Source organism: Elaeis guineensis, chromosome 10 (assembly GCF_000442705.2).
Source record: "Elaeis guineensis isolate ETL-2024a chromosome 10, EG11, whole genome shotgun sequence".
Taxonomy (NCBI): Eukaryota; Viridiplantae; Streptophyta; class Magnoliopsida; order Arecales; family Arecaceae; genus Elaeis; species Elaeis guineensis.
Genome location: NC_026002.2, coordinates 20821491 through 20839935, shown reverse-complemented (window position 1 = coordinate 20839935; position 18445 = coordinate 20821491). Strand labels below are relative to the sequence as shown.

The 18445-nt window shown below is 36.4% G+C and overlaps 1 protein-coding gene across 2 annotated transcripts; it reads right to left on the bottom strand.

The window, feature by feature from the left end:
* Nucleotides 1–5332: 5332 nt before the first annotated feature.
* Nucleotides 5333–14199, bottom strand: LOC105059763 (uncharacterized). 2 transcript variants are annotated; one of them, XM_010943189.4, is made up of 8 exons: nucleotides 13834–14199; nucleotides 10344–10377; nucleotides 9957–10184; nucleotides 9589–9678; nucleotides 6260–6325; nucleotides 6079–6170; nucleotides 5636–5683; nucleotides 5333–5561 (listed from the first exon to the last, which is right to left on the bottom strand). In XM_010943189.4, exons 1-8 carry the CDS (start codon nucleotides 14154–14156, stop codon nucleotides 5444–5446), a joined length of 999 nt encoding a protein of 332 aa, XP_010941491.2. In that variant the 5' UTR covers nucleotides 14157–14199; the 3' UTR covers nucleotides 5333–5443. The 2 variants fall into 2 exon arrangements, with proteins under 2 accessions (XP_010941491.2, XP_010941492.2); XM_010943190.4 differs by lacking the exon at nucleotides 13834–14199 and adding an exon at nucleotides 12461–12892.
* Between the last annotated feature and the right edge of the window lie 4246 nt (nucleotides 14200–18445).

Sequence of the window (18445 nt, the reverse complement as noted above, 5' to 3'; positions counted from 1 at the left end):
TAAAAAGAGATGAAGCCAACAAGACGTACGAGCCCAATAAATACTATCTATCTACCTTAGCTTCTTGATGAGAATTATTCATGTGAGATCCGACTCCTTTCTTAATCCGTGGCCTATTATTGGTGGCATGTTCCACTGATCTTCCAGTTGAGGGGCTTGTGCTCTCATCCATCTATTTGAAAGCGTGGGGGTTGGGGTCATGGTTTGCAAAACCAGACTAGACAGACCTCAGAAATTTATATGTTTTGGGCCACATAACGTATTCTCGGGACTTGGTCTGTCTTGATTAGCTAATGATGCATGCAGATGGGCACTGCGAGTATTAGTGTACCCATCTGTCGAATAACAAAGGTATTAATATATGCTCAAGTTAGAATAGTGCAAATTTACGTACTCCATGTATTCGTTTGAGATTGTTGGTAACAACGGAAGCATAATAGAATACCGGGTCATTCTATTTTCTTATATGTAAGGTGGAAATAAGAGGTGATAAAAGAGAATACAAATATTTTTCATTCATCTCTTTAGTCATACTATAAAATGTTCGCGATCAACTCCTTAATCCAACCTCAACCAATTTCTCATCTCAATCCATGCTTGTTGTGTGCTATAGAATTGCAACCGATCTACTGTTGATGTGCAATCATATATATAATACAGTCCAAAAAATACATAATAATTAATTACAATCCATTAAATCAGATCTAACGAGACTCATAGGTCTCTCAATTACATAAATCTGCTGATGCCCGTAAGCACCCAAAAATTAAACAATTCAAAATTATAGAATTCACACACACAATACATCATAGGGATAAGTAGAAGGGTGGCAATCCTATGATCATCACTACATGTATCTCATACATGAACCACATATGTCTCATACATGAAAAACAATAAATAATAGATTCAGGTATTAATCATGTAATATTAATTCGAAAATTATTCAACAATCTATAAATCGTTCAGTTCATGATCCCATTTGCTTGTGGTCAATCATCACAACAAAGAGCATAAAAAACAAGAAAGAACAATCTAGAATATCCGAACATATTAACTTAATCTTAAAATATATAATTGTGGCTTTGATACCACTATTAGAAAAAAAAATTGATATACGCAATGGAAGGAATATATAAAATTAATTTTTAATTAAATATGCGAGATCTCATCTCGAATCAATCAGAATACCTCATAGTTATTAAGATTAAGTTTAACAAAGAAAATGAGATCAAATCATCATTTTTGCATGGATAGATGTACACCATAATCTGATGATCATGAATATTTTCCCGATCCTTTGGAAGCTGTATAAATGTTCGGCTTCTACAGATATCTACATGAGGTTCTAATCTGATCAAATATATTTGATCTCACTGGGGTGCTAGCCTCTTACAGAGATCCTTATTCTGATGGTGGATTTCTTTTCCCTTTATACTGAAGATCCTTCTCAAAGATTTCAGCTTTTCTCTTCTTCATAGATCGTGCTTCGCATAGGAACAGATCAAGATCTTTTCCTCAGCTTTCTTCATTCTTCTCAAGAAAATCCAGCAGTTTCTCTTTTTTTTTTCCTTCTCCCCTTTTGTGCCGTCCTTAAGAACTCTTCTTGCGCATGGCTTAAGAAGGCATGAAAAGTTTGTTCCACATCCAACCTTTGGGCATGAGACTCCTTACGTGAGAGGGCGTTGGCTTCAAAGGGGGCGTGAGATAGCTTGTGGTGTCAAACACTTTGACGTTAAAACCATCATGGGATGTGAAGGGCATGAGATCACATTTTTAACGTGAGAGTCTCATTGTGCCACCCAGAATCTTAGGGCATGAGGAGTCTTTTTAGTGTCAACCTTTGACACATCAAGAGATGTGTGGGCATGCACAGGGACTCATGATGCCACAACTCTTGCTGAGAAATTTTTTCGTACGTCAATCATATTGACAGATCAAATTTTGACAGATCAAATTTTGATCATTCAAAGTTTGTTGGAAGTCCTATTGCTTTTAGAGTTTGATAGTATCAACTTTTTAACCAGTCAAACCTTTGACATGTCAAACTACTTGACTCATATTTAAATCGAGTACTATTAAATTAAATCCAACTATCTGATTAGACACAACTTCTTATGTGTATAACCCATATATTTTATTCTTTCTACTAGTGTGATATCTTATAATCTCCATCTATAATATCATTAAAACTCTTTTCAATGAGTTGGAACAATTCCAACTCATCTCAATAAAAATTATCCATCATCAAGATAATTCTCATGAGTTTCATAATTCACCAATAATATTTAGCAGTATGTAGTGATATTCTAACAAAACAAAATAGAATGAACCTCTATATATGCAGTTATCACATAATATAGACTTTCTATTGTGAGTCTCGACTAGATCAAGATTATGAAATTACTCGTCAAACTCCATCATCTGTTATATATCTAATTTATTCGACTCAAATTTCTAATGTGAAAATATTGAAAATTCTTTTTCATTATTCACACCAAACCGACGAAGATCTTCTAAACTCAGTCTCATAAATCACATAGGACTAACTTTCTTATCTACCAAGGATAATAGATTCCATATAAATGCGCACTCTATTTCTACAATAAACCTACTGCAGCCAACATACATCATAAGGATCTATATGGCTAGGGATCAAGTATATGTACAGTCAAACTATAGCAATTTCATTATGAATAGTCGAGGCACCACACGTCAAAGGACTAGTTATACTACTGCAGTATCGAGTAAGTTAGTGATGAGTGAATAGACATCTAAGTGACTTTGTATATTAGTCACGCTCGATTTCCTTGTTCACTAATAACTATCTGCACTCTCACTTCAGTATTTTCAAACTGTAGATTTGAGACTCATCTACCCTCAAAGAAAAGTGATCCATGCACCAATCTTATTGGATCCATCACCATTCCCATGATGGTTCATTGATCGGAAGCATTTAGAAATTAATTACTGATGGCATATATTTTAAATTCTCAACTCTTGAGAATATGTATCATTATCTTATTAATTTTTTTGACGATTCATGAACATATACACAATATAAATAAAAATAAAAACTCAATTTTATTAATAATAAAAAATTTAAATACAAAATTATATCTCAGAATATATATTTGTGTTAATCTGATTGACTTCTATGGCATACATCTAACAATGAATGGATTGGATTGGAAGTCTGTAAGGCTAGCCTTGAGAAGAGCATAAAAAATGTATAGCCTATACAAGCCCAGTGCATTGAGCTTTCACTCGAGAAGGAGATGATCTTCTAATTATGGTCATGCGAAAGTAACCTAAAGGAGATACTTTTAAGAAGGGAGAGGTTGCTGACCAAAAAAAGAAAGAGATCTTAGATGAGTGAAAAAGAGGGTTTCTCCTATTGATAAGAGATAAGTGGAATGATGAAGTTGGGGTGAAAGAGGATTGGAGGAGATAAAGTTGCATTAATTTTGATCTCTATAAGTTTAAATATAAAATTTTTTCTTTCTATTCTAAGGAGATGGAAAGGAGAGAGTATAAAGATCCAGAGAGAATGGATTTTTTTTTTATCTTCCTATTGATATAAATCTTAGATGGAAGAAAATAGAAAAAAGAGAAGAGAATTTTTAGATTTTTTTTTTCAAATCAGCAAAAAAAAGCCACGTAAGTGGATCACATATATCACGTGGCAAGCTAGTCACGATAAGCAGATGCAAATTAAAGTCAAGATTCGAATTGAAAGAATTTTACGTTCGATGATTTGATTGACTAAATAAAATTCAAAAATTTCAAAAAATTTATGATTTTTTATACAATTAAACCAAAAAAAAAAAAGTTAGAGAGTTTTTGGTTGCAATGGATGGCATATGGACAATTGACTGATTTAGGGGTCTCATGTCAGATGCTTGCAAAGAAACTTTGTGTTGGGATGATTTATGTTAAGAGAAGAGACAGAGCTATTTCGCATGGCGAGATATGAATAAGAGCACGGAAGGGAATATACAGGTATGTTGGGTCTAGGTCATAATGACTTGCCACATAAGTTGAATTCACGTCTCCACGTGAAGGAAAAATTCTAGCAGATGGATGGTTGAATATTTCTCAGATAACTAAATGCCAAGTAACATTTAGATCATATAACTTAATGACTGCTATATCGTTTGTCATCTCGCAAGAGAGATGGTTGAATAATTAGGTATACCTATTGATTTAAGTATGATTTAGATGATATGGTAGGATTTAAATTGGATTGAATATAGATCGAATATTAGTATATCTATATCCATAATTATTTTATTTGACAAATACAGATATGATTATTAATCAGATGCATAAAATTATATCCATATTTATTTTAAATAAATACAGATACAAATCAGATACTGATAATATGAGTATAAACACAGATATAAATCAGATAATTAAATTTTATGACAATAAAATTAAAGATATTACTAAATATATAATAAATTAAATTAATAACATATTAATATGATTATATATTTTACTTAAAAATTCTTGAGCACTACATAAAATTAAATATGATTACAAATATAATCAGATGATCAAATACGGATCATATAGTTATCTATTTATATCTAATTTTTTTTTTACGATTATAAATATAAATACAAATATTAATAGGATATTCAAATTTCTATCCATATTTGAATACGATATAAAAATAAATTCAGATAAATATTATCTAATCTATTTTCACTCTTAAAATATAATTCTTTCGGCTCGCCTTCTTTAGATATCCGCAGATGCTTGTTGGATCCATGGAACTATCACGTACAATGCCGTTTCATTCAATTGTTCTGTCATATGTATTTTTGTCCACATGTGGAGTCCTAAACATTTCATAACCGGTTGAATAATGTTTTCATCACATACCTAATCTAGACTTGAGCATATGTAGCAATGTAATTTTGTCCCGATGCAAGTAACAATGTAACTTTAGCCTAAAAGGCTAAAATTACATCAAAACATCGGACACAAAAGGAACTCGCGTCTCTCATCGCTAGTTTCATTAACTCAATAGGGTCCTTCTGTTTCTGATTGGTGATCCAATAATTGACTACTTTCAAAAGCTTTCAATGCATTTGCCAGCCAGTTTGCATGGTCTACAAATGCAACCCCAGTATTCAAAGCATCATAATTATCACAACTCCACTGCTTGCTTCTGGAATCCGATGGAAGGGACCTGAGTCTCTGATGAACAGGCTGCACACCTCATTCTATATGATCCCTTCAGCCTGCCTCTCCAAGTCAATAATACATACACCATCAAAAGTTCATGACTAATTTACAATTCTAGATAAGATATGGAAGCTGGTGGAAGGAAGCTGCACTTAAAATTCTTCTCATCATGTCTATGAAAAAGAATATTGTTTATTGCCCTCCTGTGAATATAATTTTGCATGGAAATGTATGATCTTCTATACTAACACAACCTCGTGCATACATGGGAGAAAAATTTAGTGAAAAATGTTATCTTCACTTTTGCAATTAGACTATATAGCCCGTAACAAGGAAAGTGAACCAATGCCAAGCTTAAGTACCTGCAAGTTAAGTTAGCCGTTAGAATCTCATGAGGAATGAAAAAGAGGGGAAAGTGGAAGGAGATGATGCTTACCACAGTGGTGCCCAAGGAGTTGAGAGCTCAAGAAAAGGGTATGGCCACCTGATGAAATGCCGATTATTAACATCATACTGCCTCCAAATTGGAGGAGATACAAAACCTAACTCTCAATTAATCATACACTAATACGAAGCATGTCATGCATGTTATAGCTTTAAGATGTTGAACACTAAAGAGATAAATTGCATAACTAAAATATAGAAATAAGAACTAAATTCAACTAATTGTATTCTATCCATAGGTTCTTGAGGAAAGTATTTAATCCATGTTATAGCATAAGAAAATAATTCGTCCAAGAGATAAGGCTCGTAATGTTGTATCACCCCATACTCTGTAAAATATGATTATCCTTTCCAATTCATGTGTATTATGATTATGCATATGTCGATATCATGAAGGAATAGCCTCATCCTTCAGCAGAAAAGTAGAGTACTTACCATGAAAATCCACAAGCGTGCAAAACCCACTGGAAAATCACATATATACAGCTCCAAAGAACGAAATACGCCATACGGAACCAGGGAAAAGGCTGAAAAAGATAATTTAAGATTCACTTCTATAGTGTCAAATAGAAAGTACTATTGGAAGTGAGCTACTTTCTGTTAGCAAAATACCTACCAGGCTATTGAGGGCAGTGTCAAGTACAAGAAAAACAAGATTCAAGGAATGCATGCAACCCATGACCTGCCAAACAAAAAGTTCAACAAGATAAGCAAAAGAACAAACATGGATAAGGATTCTTGAACATTTTATAGCTTCTTGCAGAGCCATGAAACAAAAAAAAAAAAAGGACTCTAATATATGACAAGATAGTCCATTCAATTTGTACGAATTGGTGCATAGTATTTCGAACACTACAACCTTACAAAACAGAAATGTTTTGGTGCAGAAATTTGCCTTTCGAGACAAAAAACCTATAATAGAATTATTTACAGTTCATTGTATAAACTTATCAAAGAGTTGGAAATCAGGAACACATTATTATGGGCAAGGGTTGAAAAATTGTGGTACAAGGGCATCCTGTTTTTCCCGTGGAACAGTATACCCCATGTATCATCCCTCATCCCATCCTGTCTCTCAGGATAGCTGCATCCGAATCGCCCAAAGACCAGGTCTTCCACTGAACCACAGGGGTAAAATGGGTAATTAAGGCTGGTCTGGGTGTTAAAGCCTCAAATAAGTCATCGAGAGTTCAGGACTGGTTTTGGGGTTGTTGGCTTGCTACGAAGCTGCCATGCACCAACTCTTTCTGCCAGATACATTGCCCTCTCTCCCTTGACATGACCGTCACCTTCGCCGGGTCAACCCACAAACAAGAGGCCGCCCTGCTCTGTTATTTTTTGAAGCCCCACCAATTACACATCCTCTGGTGAAGCCCCGCCATCATTTCTGCCTGTTTCCTGCATCCTACAATCTTCTCCTTCTCCAGCACCACACAGCCCACTTTTTGTGTTCTTTGGAATCCTGACACCAGTAATATTGTGTTTCATGTCAAGAAGTACAATACCGATGGTACCATCCCGTTCTGCAAATATGTAACTCCATGATTATGGGTCTAATAGTTGAAAATGGCACTCAAGTTAGAGTTTGTTTATTCACAAAAGTGGAGGAACTATTTTACCAAAAGAAGTGGAGGAATCATGAAAGGCTAATGAGAGGGCAGGTAATGAGAAGGTGGTGGACGATGCCCAAGTCTCAAAATGGTTGTGAAAACCCTTGATCAACAAAATTTTGATCCTTATGCATGAGACTATTTGATCCCCCATGTGCCCCACCCCCTTCACTTAAGAACCCATAAAAGACTAAGAACATCACCGCAACTATTCCTCCCTCTCATCCCACACGTCACAGTTCCTCTGGTTTTCCTCTCTCCACCACCCTCACCGCTGCCCCTGACTAGGTTAATCTAGATTCAAAATTATGGACAAGTTTTTAAAATATAAGGGCCTAAAAATCAATATGACATAAGATACAAATGGAATGCACTTTCAGGAGCAACAGAAATTCCTCAATCAAAATCAACATTCATGTGATAATTAATCTAGTTGTTTTCAATATGTTAACATAGGAAGGGAGAGAGATGAGGGCACCTTGATAGAACAGGAGCATGTAGAGAGTTACTTCTATGGTTATATAACCAAAGCATGCTCTTGTGACATAAATGAAATGAACCAAGACAGGCAAAGCCTGAGATACCACATGGATAAACATGATGACAAATAAAGAGAACCCACATAGCACAACATATAAGATGAGCACAGCAGAGATAAAAATACAGGTCGATGCATGACAAAAAGAAAAAAGAACAGAAACAATAAAAAATGAGTAGGCAAAAGTAGAGTATGAAGAACATCATAGATAATAAACTGGTGGAGAACCAACTGAAATGGTACAGGCATGTGCATTAAGATCTAAGGAGAGATTAGTTAGAATTGAGACTTGGATATGTATCAAGGGTTTGAGAATTAAGGAAAAAATAAAAATTGCATGATCCATGGTTAGATGTAGGATTTAGAAATGTGGACATGAATTGTGGATGTAGTTGTTAATACTAAGCAGTGGTGAAAAATGATTGATGATGTCATCCCAAAGTAGCTAACGTAATGCTTGCTGGCTATTTTATCATAATGCCTGAAAAATGATCACCATGCTGCATTCAATACTTTTGTATATTACATTTATAATAATATTTTCATGCAGTACCACTGGATCACCTAGCATAATGAAAACAAAGAAAAACAAAAGTAAAACCAGATGACTAGAAGTCTCACATTATAGAATAAGTCAATTGAATAAAAGACCAAACATCTTTCAATGTTTTGACATAAACACTAATTATTCCCAAGAAGCTGCAAGGAACTAGCTCTTTTCTATTCTTTAAGGCCCGTTCTTTTGTGGGTAAAAAATTTATCTGAGAATCTATATTTTTCAGACAATATTTAGACAAGAAAATAATTTATCCGTGTTCTTTTACGCATGAGAAAAATGGCTTCGAAATCTGTTATCCATATTCTTTTGCATTAATACTTTCTTGGGTAAGTTGCTAAAATTTATCTATATTTTTCATAATACCCTTTATACTTTTTAGGTTTGAAGAAAGTGGATGACTGAGTTATTGGACATTGAATGATGGAAGCATTGAAAATGAGAATAGGGCATTTTAAGAATAAAATTAAATGCCTACTTTACTAGCTGATGGAAAAATAATTTAGCCACCGTCTAGGTGGATAAGATTTTTTTCTCATTTCATGGATAAATGCTATCCATAAAAAGTAACTTATCCATCTTGAAAAGCATGAGAACATGGGTAAGTTGGTCAATGAAAAAGTTGACCAACTATTTCATGATATTTATCCATAAAAGAACAGACCCTTAATGTTAATTGGTCAGTTTAACTTTATTATTTACTATTGCCCTTCAATGCAGCTCCTATTTAATTGCTTTATTTGCATATACATGGTAAAATACATATTCCACAAGATCAGATTTACATGTAGAATGAAGAAAAAAGCTAAGCTCGTATAGATGTATTCTATGCAGTCAAGAAGCATGTAAAGATCTACTTGTGATGTTTCACCATGCCACCCTCACATCAGATAATGACTTGAAGTGCTATCCTTAACTAGTTGACATGTAAACTTTGGATTGTGGTGCCGTCTTGCCTCTCAAAACTAGGCAGAGCATGGGTATATTTTTTCATTACCTACCACCAGTAGTACAAGAAAGATAAATGTACCCTTCATGAAAAACTATTATAATGGTTAGCAAATATCTCGTCACATGCCTTCCTCTATATAATAAAAACATTTACTAAAAGCACTAATTTATGTATATCTAAAGCAAAAAGCAAACAACTTGCCAGCTTTCATGATTAGATAGGCTTAGAAGAGGAATGATCACACTTTGAGATTTTTATTACAAAGATTATTCAAGTACTGAGTACGCACCAGGTCGAGACTGAAATTCTCTGCTGACAAGAATGGTACCAGAAGAACCCAAAAGACAACATCGGTCAACACAACGGCACCTGCACTAGTCTGCTCAAGTGAATATATTGATTTAATGATTAAACCCATTAGAATAACTGAACCCATAAAAACAATAAGACAACAGGATAACTGTTAATTTCTTCATAACCTAGAGAAAATCATAATATTTCTATTTTTTAAATGAACTTTAATACATACTCACAAATATTGAGTCTGTTATTTATAATATTGAAATTGAGGGTTGTTTGTTAAAGCATCCAGATTCATGAATAACAATTAGCGAACTGTGGATCTAATATGATAGTTCACAGTTACTAGATCCTAACCTGATAAGTGACTTGCATAATGTATCCCCAAAATCCAGCTTTTTGCTCATTCTCTCCTTGCTCATAGTATCTTTGCAATTTGATTGCTTTCCTGTTTCTTTTTGGCCCAAAATTCATAGCAGGCATATTCTCTTCACAATCCCTTTTGATAAATCCATCAGCCTCCTCTATTTCAGTAACATGTTTTGAATAAATCCAGCAGCCATGAGCAGATATCGAGGTGGCAATCTATAGAGGGAAAGAAATCATTAGCCTAAAAGACTTCTGGAAAATAAAAGAATGTGTGTGGTCATGCATTCTGCAATAAAAGACTCATCAAGCTATCGAAGCACTCTCAGCATGAAATAATAATATAATAGTACAAAAGAGTGCAATATTGAAATATACCAGAAAATAGATGATGACTAACGTAAAGGTCCACCTGCAAATCATTCATCCAGAAAAGAAGAGTTAAGATAATTCACAATAAATTAAACAAAGACCATAGCTACAATTTTTTATTTGATTCAAGTAATATATACATATATATGTGTGTGTGTGTGTGTGTGTGATTTATCAAGCGAGTCTAACTTAAAGATATGTACTTACTAATATTGGCATGGAATTGGGTATGGATACTACCTCCAACTGTTCATATGATCCTTACATTTTATAAAAGCAGTAAAAGTTAACCGAAAGGATAAACATGAGAACAGAAGCAAGAAGTAAAGTGGCACACCTACTGATTAATAAATCAATCAAAGCCCATAGTAGGGAAGAGAGACTATAAAATGACGACACCTTCAACCACTAGGAAGGAAAGCAGATCAAAAGCATAAGCTTATTGGATCTAAATAGGCATAGGTTTACAAGCTGTGTTCCTTGTTATCATGTAATGCACAATTTCAAGCTAGGGCCTAGATGACGAAGTCAAATTTCTAAGATACTCCATTTGATGAGCTCTAAACAAAAAACTGGATTCTTAGGCATGATAGCCTGGTAAAAACGCAAAAATCCTCTACTAAAATGGAATGAATAAATAGCTGCAGAAATAAGGCGCAAACCTCAAGGACAGCAAAACAATTCTACGGATTCACAATAGGTCAACAAATACTAGTGGTCTGAGTTTTCTCTTCAAGCGAGTACTGTTGGGGAATACCGACCGACCCCGCCCGTACCGACTTATAATCGGACCTACGGCCGACCGATTGACCGACTGCCGGAGGGACCGACCGGCCGACCGATCGATTAACGGCCCCTTTCCGTCTGTGGATATGTCGGTCGGGTTTCCACTCTCCGGGCCGACTGAACCAGGGAGTCTGATGGCCGACTCTCGCAACATGACTCGCTGACCGTCAAAGGGACCCGAATCTCCACCCGACGCCACACAGATGGCCACCGACCTAAGGTCGGTCGACTCCTCCGATCGCCGCACAGCCGCCAGAGCTTGTCAGTCCTGACAGCAACATGCGGCACTGCCACCTAAGGGCATTATCCCACCTAGGGCATTGTCAACCCTAGTGATTTGACAGCCCCACGGCGATATGACACTTTTACGGTGACTCTGACAGTCTACAGTGAGTTGACAATTCCTCAATTGTCCGCGCCATTAATGACGGCGCCATACCACGCTCCACTATAAATATCGGAGAAGGCAACAGTGCAAGGAGGGGGGGAAAACCACAGGCTTGCTCCTCCTCTCTCTCTCTTTCTCTCTCTCTCGTTTGAGCTCTCTGTCTTCATTTCACTGTTGCCCAGTCACCTCTCTGACTTGACCGTCGGAGAATCCCCGCCGGAGCCGCCTCCGGTCAGTGTGGACTTCCTTTTTTGCAGGCGCTCGTTCCCGGCGATCAGGCGAAGAGGGGATTGGCCGCAACAAGTACCATAAAGTTTGCGGGCAACAACCTTGGAGACAATTCGTCGAAAACTTAAATTAGTTGAGTTGAAACAACAGCACACATTCACCACCATGACCATCACCATCATTCCTTGCACCAGCTATTTGGCTCAGAGTTGAGAATCATCATTCACCAAGTATTCCTCCTTAGATCTATCTGTCATACTACTTCAAGCTTTTCCAGATCCCTTTACACAATCCGTCCATGTTACCTGAGGTCTTTCCCTTTTCTCGTTCCCTTGAATCCTCCAGCTGAGACCTAGTCTGGTAAAATCCTTGGACTTTTAAGTCCCTATAACCATGATGTAGTTCTGTGCAAACTATATATGTTCTGTTTAAAGCCAAAACAACAAAACAGGACAACTGGAATGCAATTCAGGTAGCTTCTGTGATCAGTTCAATACTACCTGTTAAAAAGTTCCAATGTTTAACCTTTATTTGCACATATAACAATATTAAAAAGCACCAAGCTGCGGTGAAATTATGCCCACTAGAGTTACACACCGGGAGACTGGAATTGGATTCTGTTACGGAAAATGTTCCATTTTAAGTCATTATGAGCAGCAAATTGGCAAAAATCCTGCACTTTCGATTACCATTAGAAGAACCCGAATCTGAGACGGCTTACTGAGTGTAGAAGTAGAAGGCGAAGGCGCCGTCGAGGAGAACCATCTGGTACAGCAAGCAGGACAAGACAACGAGAGCGAGGCCTCGAAAAGCTAAGAGCCAGAGGGGGTTTGCCCTCGTCCAGCACGGGATCCATAGATCAACGGCTCTCAGAGGATCCGCCCTGGCTCTCAAGATCACGGCCGTCGCCCCGACGGTGGGGGAGGCGATGACCAGAAAGCAGACAGGCACTTGCCATCGAATCCAGTAGCCCAGACCCTCCTCCTCGCCATGCTCCATGATCGCCGGCTGCCGGAAACCCTATGTCGCCACGGACGGCGAGAACGACGAAGAAACCCCTATAGAAAGTCCCCGATGTACAGAGGGAGAAAGGGGGCGTTGATTTCGGAGGAGCGGAAGTACACGGACCTAGAAACAGAACCTCGGAAAAGGACCAACGTAATGGTAAGGTGACGTTTAAGGGAACTTAGGGTGCGTCGGGTAGGTATGATAGGTTGCAGAGTAGGTAGGTATGATAGGTTGCAGAGTAGGTCATGTTTCAGTAGACATCAAGCAGCCACAAAATACACCCTATGGTCATCAACCCCTTTTTCTATTACCTTTTTTCTTCCTTCATAAAAAGAGAATAAAAAAATAAACAATCCACCCATGCATAGTGAACTCTATGTTCCCAGCATTTGATCTCTCCAACACTAAGAAATTAATTAGGATGGTAGATTCTCAGCCTAGAGATCTGGTACCAAAACCTTTATCTAATGTCTCAACCCATTAGGATAGTAGATTCTCAGACAAGAGATCTGGCTACCAAAACCTTTATCTATGTCTCAACACATTTGCTGAGTGCTTCTGTACCTCCTCTTAGACATTGTGAAGGTCCTTAACTTGTCCTTCATTATCTCACTAATTGGACTATCGTTTGTGGGTTGAAACATGCCACAATCAATCGTCATACGCTTCACAATCGCACCCATAATCTTCTCCACTAGGAAATGCAATTTGCTAAGAAAAAGTGGGTATTTAAAAGGCTTCACTTTTTAAAATTCTAGTGACTCTTTATTTTGATTATGAGCATGCATAAAAGCTCTGAAAATGTTGTTATTGAGAACCAGAAAACACAAAATGAGCTTTGAAATCTCAATGCTAAAACTATTTCAAGCATTAATTCTACTTGACTTTATTCTAAATCATTACACCAAGAATTCATCTAGTTGTTCTACAAAAGCATGCTTCAACCGACATCAAATTGTTCTGTAGGCTGGGAAGGGAGACACAAATTAAACAATGAAACAATTAAGCGTAGTACATCACAACTCCTCTACTGCCACTTCTATATATATATATATATAAAGAGAGTGCAAGGGATTACATACATACTCGGTATAGTACAACATGATGCTGAAGTCGTAAGTCCGTATATCCCAGAACAGGACGGCGGCCATGGTGACGGCGGCGAGGAGCCTGAACGCGAGCAGGAACACAGGGTGAACTCCTCGCCACCGGCTCATCCATAGCTGGCACGAGCCCACGTAGCTGGTCATCGACCCATCTCCGGCGGCCAGCAAGCTCTCATGCTTGGTATCATGGTCTCGGTGCCGGCCGCATTCGCTGCGTCGGAATATTGCCCATAGAGAGCCGGCTACAGCTCCAACGACGACGGCGAGGCAGAGGAGGTGATACCAGTGGACCAAGAAGGCCATCAGGGCCTTCAAGACAGGGGGCTGTATCCCTATGGCTGGCTCCTTATCTTTTATCTCTCTCTCTCTGAAAGTTGGTGGCTGGTACCGTGCGGTCAGTGGAATCACGTCGGGATGTTTGTGGCCTATGCGGCCTGCCCCACCGACACTTTTTTTTTCTGTGCGTTTGTCAGTTCCCGCACCCGCAGGTACATACAAATCTTTTACTGTATAGAGATTTCGGATCGTTAGATGGAGTGCGCAGCTAGCTCAGTCGCTCCTCAAAAGAGAAATTGCAACTCAATCAACCACACCTTTTACCAATGCATTTCGGAAATAATACGATCCATCTTATGCTCTTTGCAACAACTGAAAGATCTTTCCAAAACCCCCTCTTCATAGTTACCTTTTGAAAAAATTACCTTGATCAAGGTCAAATAGTTCTTGAGAAGTAAAACTCTTTGAAATAAATAAAATGATTAGATCTTGTCACACGACATTCACATGGAAGGACGCATGAGTTGCTGCAAAGTCCCGCTTTATTAGGTGTAGTTTATTATGTCCGTCACCAAGCCAAGAAATATGTGTGGTAAAATATATGTCAAAATGGAATTACATACACGTGAAACGCTGAGAAGATAACCTCCCACATATAATTCACGTTAATTATTTGAGAGAATTAATGGAGGAAGGAGGGGGATCGCAAATATTAAAAATAAAAAAAGAAAATTCTTAGGAAAGCTTTAGAAAATGATAAATTGGCTGCTATGTAGGCCGGTAGATGTCCATGCAAGCAACTAGGCATGGGCATCCACCAGGCCGGGCCATGTTTGGATGCTTGATAGTCATCACTGCACCTCAATGATAAACATGTGTAAACATATTCATCTCAACCATATCACGAAGCAAATGCCTCAAGCCAGTCTACATAAGGCTGCATGCACTCAAATGCCTAAAGCCTTCTAATAGTTCTTTTATTTTTCTGTGCTTTCTAGAGCCTCAAAATGAGAGAAGCAATTGCACATGAAATGACTGCAAAAAATATTACAGCCACTAAGTTAACTCTATATACATCACGCCCCTGACTCGAGATCATGAGTCAAAGATCATAGTAACCGTCGCATACTCATAAAAATCTCTCTCCATAAGCATGCAAGATATTCTAAGTATGATATAAATGCATACAGTAAAATTAATTTAAATATATAAAAATTAAAATTTAATTTATTAACTAATCTAATGGATAATCAAAGTTAGAAATCTTATATTAAATAAATTTCCACTAGAAATTTAAAATAACAATAATAAATCTAAGTTCAACAATATTGGTTTTATCAAATCTCGTTTTTAGTCTCACTCCCAAGTAACACCGACGTCCGCAACTAAGTATTAGAATCTAAAAATAAAGAAGATAATGGATTCAATAGCCCAATAAATAATGAATATCTCAATTCAGATATTATCATAAGATATAATATTCACAAACAATTATGATAAATAAATATAAGAATATATTTTATATTAATTGAAGTAAATAAAATATTTTAAAATATATATATATGCATACATAATCATAAATCTGATTCGAAATAAATAATATATAACTCAATAATCTTTAATTATGGCTATACTTATACCTTATGATGGAATCAAAAAAGAAATAATGAGTTCAATCATAATTGAAGTGCCAATACATAACGTCCATTGACAGAGTCCAGAAAACATGTACAACTTCTATTGGCAGGATCCAAAAAACTAATGTTAACCCCCACTAACAGGATCCAAATAATATAGTTAGATTGAGAGCTCAAATCCAATGCATATAAAGTATTTTTATAAATATGTATAATAATTCTATTCAACATATATATTTATATATATATTCTAAAATAAATCAATAAATTATAATTTTTCAAAAATCTCAATATTTGCAAACCACTCTCTGTTAAATATAATTTTATAAATTACACATAAATCAAAGACTAATTAATTACTTTCAAAATAAATTATAAAATATTTCAAAAAGGCGGTTCATTACTTACCTCTATAAAAATAATGAACAAACAGCTTAATCAATCCCGAGAGAGTCCTTCAAAATCTATTATTAAAAATATAATTTTTTATTAAAATTTATCTATGAATATTTAAGAACAAAAATCCTAAGTTTTGGACACCTTCGTAGGGCTAGCAAAGCAGTTGCGCCCAATGTTCCAATCAGCCCAAGCAAGATGATTTTTTTTTATCATGATTAGACTAAGATACAAGTGGTTCAACAAATAAATCAAAAATTATCAAACCAGTAGTATCCAACAAGAACCAAAGTGAAAACCAGTATACTATCTGATGATCAAGGATTAGTTTGATTAAGTAACTTTATCTAATCAGAGTCACTTAGGATATAAGAACTCGATAAAGATCAATAAAGACTAGATTTTAAGATGCTCGATAAAGGCTCAGATAATATGGATATGTTATCTGATTAACAAGACGGTTCAAAAATCCTTATCGAAATCATCTCGGATTTAAAACAGTGAGACTCAAGACCCTTCATTGAATTCATAGATCAATTAGAGAAAGAATAGAGAAAAGAGAGAAACTAAGAGGATGAAATAGGACTAATTAGGCGGTAATGCCCAATGGCCAAAGTCGATCCAATCAAAACACTATATCTAATCGGAGGTCCGAATAGAGTATAGATGGTTCAATAAAAATTGAAGATAATCAAATACAATAGTATTCTACAATGACCAAGGTAGAGGGTGACACACTGTCCAACGATCACGGATCGAAATCCCTCTTCATTAAGGTCGGTCAAACCACTGAAAAAAGGCCATTGCTAAATTAAACAATACTAGAGAGACAAAATAATCTAGAAAGAGAAACTAAAGAGAAATTACAAAGAAAATATGGAGAGAGAAATTAGAGAGAGAAAAAGATGAAAGAGAGAAGAGAGAGAAAATTCTCTTTCTTTTTTTTTTTTTTTTTTTTTTTGCTTTTTTTTTCCTCTTTTGTTTGCTTTTTCTTCCTTGCTTTGGCAAAACAAAGGAAGGGGTTTAGATTTTCATTTAGGAAAGATAGAGAGAGGAAGGAGGCGACGGAGGATGGGTGATGGCAGTGGTCTTCTATGGAGAGAAATCTATTGTCTGGCATGGTAGAACTAATAGTCGATGGCACTCAAAAAGGAGTCAAAGATTAAGAGAAAACATGACCTAATCTCTCCTATTGCCAACCATAGCTGACAGCATCCAAGGCTAACTCTGATAATACGACTTCGCACTATCAGGGACCGGCGGCCAAAGCTAACTCTCAAGCTATCTATTCTGATGACCAACTCAAAACAAGAAGATAGAGTAAAATAAAGCATCCATTTTCTTGATGAAAACCGGCAACTAGCCGACTAGAATCCAACGTCTAAGGGCCAAAGAAATGTAAGAAAGGATTAATTAGAAGAGTACGGATCTTGTTTCTCATTTCGGCAATACTTCGATGACTTTTTTGGTGAATGTAGCAGCGGAAGTAGATTTTGTTTGATATAAAAATAATGGGATGACCGGCTCTGAGGATCAAAAATCGAAGGTGGAGATAAGAAAATCCCAGATTGGTTTAAATAGAGGAGGATTAGGGTCTTAGAGATCCTTCTAGCATCTGAGTTCCTATGGGAGTTGAACTCTAAAGTAGAGAAATTGGGCAAAGAGTCTCCCATTGGCACCATCTCTCATCTCAAGTGCAGTACACGTGCTTTATTTATTTATTTTTTTTATTTTTTTTTTTTTCTGATTTGGGCTTGCATTGAACTTTTGATCTGGTCAAATGGACTTGGCCTACTACATTTTAAGGCAGGGTATTACAATCTAAGATGTCATACTCCTAGCCCAAAAATCTTGAAAAAGCCGAATCTAAATCAATACATCCTGTCTATTTTAAGAGTAGGGAGAAATCTTTAATGACATGGAGAGGTCCTAGCTGCCCATATTGACTCTAAAACTCTAAGATATCGGGCACTCAACTCTTTATTCATAAATTTTATACAAAAGAAGAGGAACATCTTTTTTCATGTCACATCCAAAATTTTATCAATATTGCATATCAAATCCCCCCTTATTCCTATTCACAAATCAATCCAGAAAGCTTACATTTATTTTGTAGCAAACATCATGGGATCAGTGAATGATTATTTTTTTTAGTTTTTGGGACCATTATAAATTAGGGATGAAATTTCCCCTATTCATAAACGTTAACTTATTCCGGTTGCTCACCATCATCCAAAATGATTGGTCCACCTTAGGTTATCTTGGGATGAAGAATCGGAGTCC

Bases quoted from the DNA above. Each gene is read 5' to 3' on its own strand.
- LOC105059763 (XM_010943189.4), bottom strand. From the start codon at position 14,156: ATGGCCTTCTTGGTCCACTGGTATCACCTCCTCTGCCTCGCCGTCGTC. The intron at 5,684-6,078 runs GTAAGTACTCTA...GCATTTCATCAG, and splicing joins CACGCTTGTGGATTTTCATG to GTGGCCATACCCTTTTCTTG. The intron at 5,562-5,635 runs GTAAGCATCATC...CTTAACTTGCAG, and splicing joins ACTCCTTGGGCACCACTGTG to GTACTTAAGCTTGGCATTGG.